The 13224-nt window shown below is 41.9% G+C and overlaps 1 protein-coding gene across 2 annotated transcripts in view; it reads left to right on the top strand.

Annotated features, from left to right (window-relative positions):
- Window positions 1–13224, top strand: part of Wdfy2 (WD repeat and FYVE domain containing 2) — a 153964-nt gene that overhangs the window by 84023 nt on the left and 56717 nt on the right. For both annotated transcript variants that reach the window (XM_013349268.2, XM_005355544.3), the window contains exon 3: window positions 7921–7994. In XM_013349268.2, the coding sequence (XP_013204722.1) occupies window positions 7921–7994 (74 nt within the window). The remainder of the gene's footprint in view (window positions 1–7920; window positions 7995–13224) is intronic.

Genomic DNA, 13224 nt, shown 5'->3' with positions numbered 1-13224 from the left:
GCGTGCGCCACCACTGCCCAGCCTTCTATATGATTCTTGTACCTTGATAGGCACCTCTTACTTTGGATTAGGGTACTTTTCTTCTATTTTTGTTCTTTTATTGAAAATAGATTCTTTTCTCACATAATATAGTCTTTTACAGTTTACCCTCCCTCTGCTCCTCCCAGTTTTTCCCCATCTCCTCTCCTATCTGGATCTACTTTCTTTCTGTCTCTCATTAGAAAAGAACAGGTTTCTAAGTGATAATAACAAAACAATAAAATATAATATAATACAGTAATTATCACACCAGCGTTGGTCAAGACAAACAAACAGAAGAAAAAGAGCCCAAGAGACGGAACAAGGTTCAGAAACCTAGTTGTCAACACACTCAAGAATAAAAACACCAAACTGGAAACCATAATATGTACATGGAGGGCTTGGTACAGATCCGTGCAGGATGTGTGCATGATGCTCTGGTCTCGGAGTTCATAGGAACTCTGAGATTTAGAGAGCCTTGTTTTCTTGGAGTCCTCCATTCCTTCCGGCTCTTAGACTCTTTCTGCCTGCAGTTCATCAGGGTTCTCTGAGCTTTGAGTGGAGGGATTTGATGGAGCCATCTCATTTAGGGTTGGGTGTCTCTGCATAATCTCTGCATAATGTCTGACTGTTCCCATCTGCTGTAGAAGGAAGCTTTTCTGATGATGCTGAGAAAGGCACTGATCTAGAGTATAGCACAATGTCATTAGGAGTCACTTTTTTTTTTAAGACCAGTAGTAATGATTTTACCCTAGACTGTCTAGTCTCTGGTTCTTGATTGCTCAAGTAGGGTTGGGTATGGGTTCTATCTCATGTAGCAGGCCTTAAAGTCAAATCAGATATTGATTGGTTTCCATAAGGTTTGTGTCACCATTGCCCCAGTGTATCTTGCAGGCAGGACACCATTGTAGAACAAAAGGTTTGTGGCTGGCTTGGTGTTTAAGGTTTTCTTTTGGTAGCACGCCAAGTACCTTACTGTACCAAATATGCTAAAACATAGGAGTAAAGGCTCTATGTAGGCACCGGCTTGACTTCTCCATGTTAAAGGAGTTGTGTAGGTATTATGTTTAGCAGTTGGGCCTTGCTGTCTGTCTGTGGAGAGCAACCTATTTCTCTTGGCAACAGCATGGGTTGTTTGGGGATCCCCTTGGGACCCTTTTGGCCAACACTCAATTAGATGTAACCCAATCCCCAACCTGGAAGCTTCATTTGGTTATATGAGATGGCCATTTGGGACTGAGTCTCCCAATTATTTGATGATTTCATTTAGATTGCCTTCATATATGTATATATTTTAGGAACATTCTACTATATAATCTACCTCTCAAATGGTTCTTACTTTTAGCTGTCTCTCCCTATATTCCCTTTTTCACCCCCTGCTTCTCTTTCTTACTTGATCTTCTGGTTCCAGCCCCTCCCTCCATCCATAGCTATTCTATTTCTCTTTCCTAATGAGACCTATCTGTACCTTCTCTTCTAGTTCCTTACTCTTCCTATCATTGGTTCTATAGATAGTAGCCTGATATCATTGACTTAACAACTTATATGTGGATGTTAGCTGTTAAGTCTATGATTTAAAAAAAACAAAAAAACATTTCCTTTGCTTTTGACTTGTGTTTCTTCCTCTTCTTCTGTACCCATGGTCTTTCTATAGTGTCCCTGATTTCCTGTATGTTTTGTGTCTAGATAGTTTGGGCGAGGGGTGGGGAGAATTTAACATTTTTTTTCTGAGCTATCCATTTCTTTTGCCTTGTTTTCAAGACATGAAGTTGCCTCTTCAGTGTCTTGTAATCACTTGTTGAGACTTACCTCTGAGATTTTTGTTTCACTTCCAAAAGTTTTAATCTTCAGTTTGGGTTTCCTTAATGATTTTATTTCTTTGTTAAATTGTGCCTTCACACTATGATGTTTGAAGTCATGATGTTCTTGGCATAGATATCTGCTGTCTCCTCTGTTGGGTGGGTGTTCTGTTCCTTGGTTGCTGTTGTCCACTCTGGATCCTATCCTAGTGTGCCTGTGGGGATCCTGATAGAGAATGTGTCTGCGGGTGACCCATTGTCACAGAGGACTGGAGATGGGGTAGAAGAAAAGACTGGAAGGGGTGACAGGAAAGAACTAGGGGACCCTGGGTCTGGATCAAGAGGTAGAGTCCCTAGGGGAAGGAGGAGAGCTGGACACATGGGCTTCTGTGGGCAGGCAGCAGCAGGACTGAGAGAATGTGTGGAGAGACGAGAATGGAGGACAGGAAGAGTAATAAAGGTTGCTGCCCTGAGTCCCAGCCTGGTGTGGCCACTGGAGTCCCTTGTGGAGAGTGGTTCTGCCGGTCAGTCAGGGGGTGTCACAAATAAAGATGGGCTAGATGGGCTGAAAGGCCAAAATATGCATTATTAAGGATATGGTGGTTTTGGTTGTTTTTCAAATTATCTTTGAGGCTGTCGATGACTCCAGAATTTTCTGTTAAGTAGGTGGTAGCCACAAAGCTGACCCATTTTTCAACCCATTTTCTATGAAGAAGAAACTTTTGGGGATTTTGTGCTTTACCTGTTTTGGTTCTAGCAGACAAAATTATAGGGTATAGGCTTGCCATTTTAGCTGCCTCACCCTGCTAACGTGAACTATTAAGCTGTGGTAGGAATCATGTTTTAGGAGCATGGGCGGGGGGAAGGAAAATTTTTGATTTTTTTTTTTTCTTCCCTCATGACTTTAAGTGAAATAACCAGTTTTTTCCTCTGGTCTTGCCTGTTCATCGTACTTGACACATGGCTACCAAGAAGAGGCAAGGAATGGCCATAACTGAATGGGGATTTATAGCTCCTGTGTTGTGCAGAACAGGCAGCAGAAGCACCTGGGCAGTGTGACGTAGGTATTGAGTAAACACCTGTGGAATGATGGCATCTAATAACAGATGTGGTTTCCCCAAGAGCATGAGCTCTGCTTCTCTAATTGTGGTACATTAGCTTTGAGAAGTAAGACTGTTTAGTTATGTGCTCATCCTTCAGAAGGGAATTAAAGCAGACCTACTTTGATCCTTAGATGGTTTTCAGCATTGCCTGAGCAATTTGTTGGAATTATGCTATTGGGCTCTACCCAAAGCAGCTGACTTCCAATCTGCGTTTTAGTAAAATCTCCAGGTGAAATCAATGTGTATTAAAGCTGAGAATATGATCTTGTAACACTACAGCTTATGTGTTGCTGAGCAATATGTACATATTTAAATGAACCCAGGTGAAGCCCTGTGCATATACAATATTGATTCATAAATACATAAATGATGTTAGTCAAACATTTACAACACGTCTGTTATACATAGGCCAATGATGGGTGCCAGGGGTTTTCAAATGAAGAAGGTTCATAGAGCAAGGCGATTTCTGAAATTTTTCATTCTTGGGTACTTTCAGTATTGCACACAGGTAAAAGAACAAACAAAGTCCATGTATATATTCATCACAGTTGTCAGAAATTAGTCTTTATTGTCATAGTGAAACCCATTACGTTATATGATAATTTGAAAATAAGTTGAATAAAAAACAGAATTTGGCTTTTATTTTCTAGGAATCTTACAAATTCAGGGCACATAGTAACTAACTGCTTAGCAAGTATTTCAGTTTTACTCAGCTTGAGAGTAAGAATCATATTGCATAAGGAAAGAAGCTATACTTGACCATAGAGAACTTGAAGTGGATTTGAACTTCTAATGAATTGTTCTGCAAGCTTTCCTATTAAGAGAGAGAGAGAGAGACAGAGAGAGAGAGAGAGAGAGAGAGAGAGAGAGAGAGAGAGAGAGAGAGAGAGAGATATTACTTAGTATTATCCCTAATTAATAGTTAACTGGTATTGGTTATAAAATAAATGAAAAAGAAAGAGAAGCAATTGAATATATACTACAAGGCAGCTATGACCGTGTTGTGTGTTTATACTGGTACAAAGTAAGTAATACTACAAATGCAGAAGGTAGCTTCTTGACTTTGTCCTCTAGAATACTTTTAAAATATAATAATTGTTACGTTTGGTAAGAGAGTAGGTATTCTGTATCTTTGGTAAGAAGTTGATGTTTAACAGAGAAGGGGGCAGGAGCCCCTTTTCTGGATGAGAAGAGTGATGAAGGCTGAGTTTGATGCTGAGTAACTGCAAGGCAGTGTGTGATAACGCTGAGTGACCTAGGGGAGTGACAAGCAGGCAAGTGATGATCAGCAGGTGCATCCATACACGTCCCAGCTGCTGTCCTTGCTAGTGTCCTCATTGTTTTTTCTAAGCTGTTCATTTACCTGGAGGAAGGAAACTAAGAGAATCCAGCCTTGTGCAATTAAGGTTATTTTTCCTGAATCAATCTGACTTTCCCAGGAGTTTAGCACTTTGACTAGGAAATGCTGGTCTTGATCCTGGCAGGCCCCAAGAGCTGGCAACATTAAACCCAAGAGCTTCTGGGCATTTGCATGGAGATGCAGTAAGAACTGATGGCGGGGAAAGGAAGGATGAGCCAGGCAGAGGACTCTCTGATTCCTGCTGGGAGAAACCCAAGTGTTGATGTTGGAAGGCTTCCTTCCTCATCCTCCTGGGCCACCCAGAATCCTGGCAGGGCTCTGCCTATGAGTGCCAGACAAGACCTCTTGGCCTACCAGGTGCATCCCATATGCTTCTATTTCCCTGGCTGTCACTGCACATATGTGTCTAGCCTGCCTGTCACAGTCTCCTGGACCTCTGTGATCTGTAAAGAGAAGGGCTGACTTATAATCCTGTTGATGTCACTGTAGTGTTGAGCTGAACGTGGTCTGGGAGGACTGAAGCCAATGGAAGAGGGAAAGCAGAAAAGAATCGTCTATCTTCCTCTCTTTAGTTTCCTGGGACAGTTTGTCCAGCTAATGTTAAACACTGCTTCTGCCTGTGTGCATCATCCAGAGGATGTGGTGGTAAACACGGTGGTCGGTTCCTGCTCTCTGGATGCTCACACTGGGTGAAGGAGGCAGGTGCTAGCTGAGCACTGTCCACAGCTTGAGAAATAATGCAATAAGGACCTGGTCACTGGTATTCCCTGAAGAAAGTCTACTTAAACTGTTCTTAGCAGAAGTTTTGCATATGTCTGTGATGGGAATTGGACCTTGTGCCTATCTACTAAACACACTTGACTATATCTTTAGTGCTTCTGTGGAGAATTCAGGGTGCTTATTGCCTTGTTTTGAAGTTTCCTTATAAACAAGCTGGTATTGAGGCAAAAGAGAAATTGGAATGCATATTCTTTCACTCCTCCCCTGGCGTGTCCATGCTATTGCTGCTAATTGCTGTGGTGGTGTCAGCTTACAGGCTGCTGAGCTGGGACCCTTCCTACCCACCTTGGTTAACTGTAGAGGGACCTTCCTCAGGGCCCAGGGTTGAGACTTCACTGCAGCCATCCTTGTGTTCTAGGCTTCTAATGGGTACTATTTCAACCACCATAGTCTCATTATACTACAGATAAAATAGCACATGAAAGTCACGGGTGTCCACGGTTGATATATTTTAGATTTACTTTACTAACAAGCTTTGTCACTCGTGGATTTAAGATAAAAGAAAGATAGGGAGGAAACTGAAGTGTCAGCCGGGGCGGCAGGTGGTGGAGATGTTTGTGTGAGGGGGTTGAGTGTCACAGTTGGGCTCTTGTGTCAACTTCTCCTTTGGGAATAGAGGACAGGTAAACTCCCTTCACTGCCAGAGATACAGTGCCTAGGAGGTTGAGGGGTGAAAGCCTCAGGCAGGGAGGCCCATTGGAGAGCCAGAAGCCGCTGTGGGGTCTCTTTTCAGGCCAGGCACGTGGAATTTACATTGGCTCCTGAGCTTTTATGAAGTTGTCCCCAAAACAAAACAGAAGGCTGTTCCCCCCCCCAAAAAAATAATTACAAATACAAAGATAGACACATCTTACAAATAACCGAGAGAGCTTGTTTTGTTGTCTGTCCAGCTCTTGCATTGGCTGTGAGGTTGTGGTCAGGCCACGCAGATCTCACAGGTACAGCCACTGGACATCTGCTCAGCTAGCAATGTGAAAGTCTCTGTGGCTATTTTTTTTAAAAGGGAATAAGAGACAGTTTATTGTGGAGCCAGTTTGAGTGGCCATGGCCCGAGAATGTAGATTTAGGTTACCCCAAATTCCATGTTCTATTGTGGAAGCAGTTTCATAAGTTTTATGGTTTTACAGGACAAAGTCATAAATCAAGCCAAGTTTAAAAACATTGGTGGGTACATCAGAGAGGCAGGTTCAATGAGATGAGGGAAGCTTTTCTGTAGGCCCAAAATGCCATCTGAAGCTAGTGGTCTGCTAAGTTAGTAGAGTCCGAAAGACTTTTATCCTTTAGTCACGGGGTGTTTGTTCCAACAGAGATGGGCAAGGAGTGTCTGTCTCTGGGGCCAGAACAAGCCAAGATAAGGAGTCACTGTTCTGTTGTCAGTCCGCCCATACACACTTAAATTTATAAAAGATAAATTGTGGGCACCAATATAATAAATATTGTTCAATTTAAAAGTTATACTCTAGGGCGTTTTAGGTATAAGGAATACAGTAAATGAACCACCAGAATGGCTGCTCAGCTGCACGCTTCCAGTTCAGTGAGAGACCCTTGTCAAGGCTATAATGCAGAGAGAAGTAGGGGACTACAGCAGGACATTTTAATTGGACATCCCAAATGACCTTTGGATGTGTGTACAAAAGCACACCCGTCTGCACACTTATGAAACACACACATACACACACACTCACTCTAATAAGATAAAGTAAAATGATGAATTGGGCAGTTCTGTTTTTTATAGGGGAGTAGGAAAATCCTATTATTCTGCTAAAGGAACATAGCAATAGAATGACTCCTGATGACATATTCCTGTAGCCATATGTCAGTGCATCTCTCAACATCCATAAGGGAAGCTTCTTTTTGCAGTAGATGGCAGCTAATACAGAGACCCACAAGTGGACAACATGCAGAGAGTGAGAGACTTTAAGAGAACACTTTTTATTCTTAATACCACCACACAATGAAGTAACTCCTATGTTTGTTTTCTCAGGCCGCTATAAGGAAGTACTACCAAGTGAGTCACTACAACGGCAGGGCTGTCTGTCTTGCCTCCCAGCTCTGGAGACTGAGATCTCTGGGGAGGGGGTCCTGTGCAACTCTGGCTCCTTCTGAGGGCTGTGAGGGAGCCTAAGCTTCACTCCCCTCTGACTTCTGGTGGCCTCCTGGGCTCACCCTCAGATGCTGTTCTTGCTGTGTGCATGTCTGTCTAATTCTGCTCTTTCAAAGACTTCAGTGATGCTGCATCTTTGCTAATTAAACCACAACTCACAAATAAAACCACTGTGTACCACCATAGATTTAAACTGAGGTCTCTTTTAGCTTCATATAAAGAAAATGATTCCGCAAGTATTTTCAACACTGGTAGCTTCCATTATACTTCCTGAACACTTGGAGTAAAACCCCCCAGTAGTTTATTTGCTCCATCAATTCTGAACCAATATACTTTTTAGCACTGGTGTGTGTATTTGAATGTCTAGCAGTGGAAGGTAAAATCTTTCTGTTTTCTCTCCAGCTCAGAAGACATTGCTTTCTTCTGTTTAAGTTGGGATTTGAGTGGGATTAAGAGAGTGGTGGCCAAAGGTTTACACAGCACAAAGTAGAGTCAGTCTTATGGCCAACACAGGCCAAGACTTTGGGATTCGCCATATCTGAGAATGTCTTTCATGTGTATTCATTAAAAGGACAACTTAAAAACTAGGTGTTTCGTTGCAAAATGGCTGTTTTTCCTTTGTTGTGAGTATGGTTTAAGTGAACTGTTTCAGGAGACAGTGGGATGAACCTAGCCACACACTTAGCTCATTAGACACCCCTGAATCGATGAGAACCATTGTTTTGTTAATTTCATCAACATGTTCATTTCTTTCAGCTCCATGTTCATGCATGTCTTTTAACCCGGAAACAAGAAGACTGTCCATAGGTCTAGACAATGGTACAATCTCAGTAAGTACAAATAAGTAAGATTTCCAGTTGAAATACTTGCCCTCTTGTGGAGTGTTATGAACTGTGATAACAAGTTATCTAATAGTTTTTTCACATATACAGTCATTTTCTGGCTAAGCGAGTGCCTGGAGCACAGTAAGTTATGGTGAGGGGGAGGTTCTGTGCCAGGAGAGGCTATCTTTACTTATGTGCCGTGGCTCAGCATGCCCTGCTGCTTTGCTTCATGCTAGGCTATGGACCTTAGCAGGCAAAGGCAGTAGCTGTGTGTGTCTGCATCAGTGAGAGGGAGTGGACTTGCTGTACACCGGCTGTGACATCTGAGTGTTGGCAACAGACACACAAGGGAAATGCTTTCTTTTCCATCTGCGTGTCTGATCTTGTGTTTTGATACTCTGTATTCTCTTGACTTTTTCTTGTTGTCTCAGCTCTGTTGTAATGGGAATAAGAAGCTGTAAACTTGAATGAACTTGTGAAGGAAGTACAGATAAAGGTTTTGGAACTAGATCCAGATCAATATTAGACCCACTGGTTATAGGACTTGAGAGAACTGAAGTGCTTAGGGGTCGAACATTTAGGTTTTATTATCTTGTTTCTTACTGACTTTCATCTAGAATATTGACTGGTAGCAAGTGTGATCTGGCCGTTTCTTTATTGAATAAGTTATTCAAGCTGAGTGTGGCGGCATATACCTTTAGTCTCAGCATTCATGAGGAAGAGGCAGGCAGATCTCTGAGTTCAAGGCCAGCCTGGTCCACAGAACAAGTTCCAGGACAGCCCAGGCTACAGAGAGAAACCCTGCTTTGACAAAAACAGAAGATGATCCAGGGCCCTGGGCGAGAGAAGCTCTGCTTTGGCACTTGTGAGCCGAAAGTCCTACACTGACATGCTGTGAACATTGTAATCCAGGTGCTGGGCAGGTGGTGGTATTCCAGTGCTGTGGATTTTATAACCTGGGTACTGGGCGGGTGGTGTGAACTGAAAGTCCTACACTGAGATGTTTTGAACCTTGTAACCCAGGTACTGGGCAGGTGGTGGTAGCCTGGAATATGGAAAATATTGTGATCAAGCCCAGGATGGGGGACATAGCAAGATCTGCTAGAGAAAGGGGGTAAGGAGGAGGGAGAGGAGAAAATGGAAGAGATAGGGAGAAGGGAGTGGAGTGTTGGCAGAACTGGGGATAGGAAGAAAAGGGTAGACTTGTCCTCTGTGCCACCATGCTATATTAGGGGACATCAAAGAATCTAAGAACCTGTCCTTCAAGGTAGTTGAAGGTGTATTTGTCAGTATCAGACTATAAGATCATATTTTATTTAATAGCCTGACTTAAAATTTATACATGATAGAATATAAGCCTCTGCCTGCAGTCTTATCTCAGCTCTTACAAATGTTAGAGGTGTGTTTAGATACTTCTTAACCTCAAAGTAGTTGTTTACCCCCCTTTAAGGAATATTGCTAGTATTACTAAACATAACAACAATATTTATGGGACTTCTAATGCCGTTACTTGGTAGGATTTTCAAATTGCATTTGTAGTTCTGTAAACTGCTCCATAGGAAAACAGAGATTGTGTACTGGTCCTTGTTAGCTTTCAGGAGGGCCACTCTTTAAATGAGAGTTTTGTATGTGATAAATTTATTTTCATATTTGTTTTTTTAATCTTATGTGTGTATTTTGCTTACATGTATATATTTAATCACATGTGTGTCTGATGCCTGCAGAGGTCAGAAGAGAGCATCAGATTCCTTATAGGAGGTTGTGAGCTGCTGTGTGCATGCTGGGAACCGATCCTGGGCTGTCTACAAGAGCAACAGATACCACCACAAGAGATGTTGTCTGCTGAATTGTTGCTCTAATATCAGTTATTTTTAAAATATGAAAGAAGCAACTGGACTGCTTAGTGAACTGGAAAAGATGAGCTGAGATCCACGTGTTGCCCACCAGTTCATCAAATTATGTACAGAGCTTTCACTGTCTCTGGAAAGTCTTGGATCTGTGTTACATATGAGTGGTTCTTTGTACTTTTGAAATCAGTATAGATGGTTAATTGGCATGGACAAATTTGACTCTAGAAGCAATTTATGGATAGATGTAGCTATTTATTCTATGGAAGAAGGGAAACTACTGAATCATTAGTTCTATTAAAGAATTGAGTAATTGCAGATGTAGTTGAGTTGACAACCAAACAGGTAGATAATTCATAATTAATAGGGAGGAAGTATCAACAGAGAAATAGTTTCTACACAAGGAGTTTTCACTAATCCTGCTGAATAATGGTTCTAGGATACTTATATAACATGTATATGTGTTTATCTATATAAAATATATCTTCTTCACCAAACTGTTACAAATTCAACATTTATATTTTCTTTAATTCTTTAAAGAGTTTTTAAACAAGTACTGTTTTTATAGTACATGCTTTAAAAATTATACTTATTTATGTATTTATTTTGTGGGGATGTTTGTTCCATAGCTTGAGTTTTGAGATCAATGACCTTGTGGGAGTTCTTCTCTTCCACTGTATGGGATACTGGGGATCAAACTCAAGAAATCAGGCTTGGCAGCAAGTGCCTTTGCCCCCTGAGCCATCTCTCTGTCCCTCGAACAGATTCTTAAAACAATATGAAAATTACCTTGGAGTCAGATGTGGTGTCACTCACCCATAATCACTTTTGGGAAATGGTAGTGGTATTATAATCAGTAGTTCAGGGTTACCCTTGTTATATAGTGAATTAGAGATCAGCCTTGATTCTGTATGATCTGTCTCTAAAACAAACAACCCAACAAAACAAAAGCCAACAAGAAAACACTTCTGAAGGTTATGTGTTAGAGAAGTTTGGCTCAGACAAGAAGAAAGCATTAATCTATATTATTGTTATTACTGTGTAAGAACAAATGTAATTGATCATATATGGATTTACTGTTTGGATCATGGTTTTCCTACATATGTGTGTATATACTTTGTATGACTATCAGAGGTTAAGGTTGCATGTTTTCCTCAATCACTTTCTACCTTATATTTTGAGACAGGGTCTCTCACTGAACCTGGAGCTCACCAATTAGAGTAGCCTGACTGACTAGCAAGTCCTAGGGACCCTCTTGTCTCTGCCTCTCTAGCGCTTGGATTTTATGTGTGTGCTGCCTTTTTTGGGGGGCAAGTACTATTGGTGTCAAAGTACATCCTGACCCACCTCCCTGGCCCCACGATATTCTTACTGCATCACTTTTTGTTAGTTGACATGGGTTGAGGAAATAAAGGAATAAGAACTAGAAATTTATCAGATATATCCCCTGTATAAGACACTAAGCATTGGCACCCTGCTTCATCCCTGCCTCACATTAACCCTGCGGTGTGGGCAGTATTTCTCATGTCTCAGGTGGAGAGAACGAAGCCTGGAGAGCATACATGCTTTACCCAGCTCAGAAGCGGCCAACTGACATGGGGAGTCTGTCAGTGGACTTGGGAGCCATTCTCTCAGTTTGTGAGTCTGTCTCCTTCCCAGTCTGTGAAAGCTTCCAGTTTGTGTTGAAACAGTTCCTTGGAACACCATGGTGCATTGCTGCATGTGAGGTGAAAAAAGAGAAAGAATTTGAGCTCATCTCACCAGGGCATGAGCATCAAGTTCTGCGCTGTGCCGTGATGTTAATGTGCTCTCAGTTGACACGTGAGCAGGTTGTGTTTATATGGTTAGCTTAGGCCTATAGATGTCCACCCAGACTCCACTTCTTGGAATCACCAGACTTGTATTAAGGAATCAAGTAGAAAATCTATGTAAGATTGGAGGTTAGCTCTTAACATTTGCAAAGCTGAGAGGGAGGGAGAAAAGAAAGGAGGGAGGGAGGGCAACATGAATGGACACCAGGGCTCAATAAGTAGAAGCAGAATGTGCTCTTGACAGTTTGAGGGAACTTAAAGCATTTTTGTCTTAATGCAGCTGAAAAATCTCATAAACTTTGGCCTTCTTGCATATACTGTTCTGAAGAGATTCATATTTTGCAAGTTAAATGAACGGCTTCCTGGAAATGTCACTGTTTTCTTCTGTTTCATTAGTGGTATTCTTCAGGTGGCCCAGCTTGATGCTGTGTCACATGATGGGGCTCACAGTGGTGTGTGTTTTCACGGAAACCCCAGGGACAGAATCTGTTTTCCCGATAACAGGAGATACCCAGGTGGACTCTTGAGCCTTCAGAGGCTTCAGGGAAAAGAAGGTAGTTGCCTTAGGAAAGGGCATTTCTTTTTCAAGTGAAAGAGAAAATTATGCCTTTGGAAATAACAGTATTCAGCATCCTTTAGAAGGGACCGAACACCATTAGATGTTGTCATCTCCCAAGGCCAGTGTCTCACTGCACTGAGAATGCACAGGACAGTGCACTGTTTGTAGTGACCCATATTGCAGCAGTCCCTTGACTGCATCTGGTTCTGCAGTTTCAGTTACCCACAGACAGCCATGGTCTGAGACAGTAAGCAGAAATCCCAGAAATAAATGACTCCCAAGTTTAAGTAATCATTCTATCTTAGTTATAATTGTTAATCTCTTATTGTGCTGAATCTATAAATAAAACTTTATCACAAGTTCATAAGTGTATATAGGAAACAACAGTTCTGTAGGGTTCAAATCAAAGTAGTCTCATAGGCTTCCATTAGTGATCTTGGAAGGCAGGCATCCCATACAGATATGAAAGAGAACTGACCCTTCCTGTGGGAGCAAGATGAGTCATGACCAGCAGTAACACTCCAGATATTAACACCTAGCCTGCTCCTTTGCTAGGGCTGCCAGAACAAAGCATCACTAATTGGATGGCTTTAAACAACAGAATGCATTTTCTCAGTTTCAGAAACCAGACATAGAAATCAAGATGTTAACAAGGCTGTGCTCAGTCTGAAGCTGGCAAGGGAGGCTCCTTCCTTGCTTTTTCCTGGCCTCTTGGACTAGCTGGCAGTGCTCCGTGTTCTGTGGCTTGTACTAACCTGTGTCCTGATGTCATTTCCCAACTGTGTATTTGTCTTCCAGGATGCCAGGCATTGAGCTTAGTCATCACTAATCCAGTGTGGCCTCATCTTAACTTGTTACATCTTCACATCTCAACCTACTCGGTTTCTGAATAAGGTCAGGTGACTTTGTGACTCAGCTCAGTTCATCTACAGTGTCCTCTTGCCGTGTTCTTACAGAGTTGCTTTATGTGAGACATGATTTATGAAGAAATAGCCAAAGATGTTAAAGAGGATGAGCCA

Source organism: Microtus ochrogaster, chromosome 17 (genome assembly GCF_000317375.1).
Source record: "Microtus ochrogaster isolate Prairie Vole_2 chromosome 17, MicOch1.0, whole genome shotgun sequence".
NCBI classification, from domain to species: domain Eukaryota; kingdom Metazoa; phylum Chordata; class Mammalia; order Rodentia; family Cricetidae; genus Microtus; species Microtus ochrogaster.
Note: the sequence above shows the minus strand (reverse complement) of the source record. Positions and strands in the feature narration are given on the sequence as shown.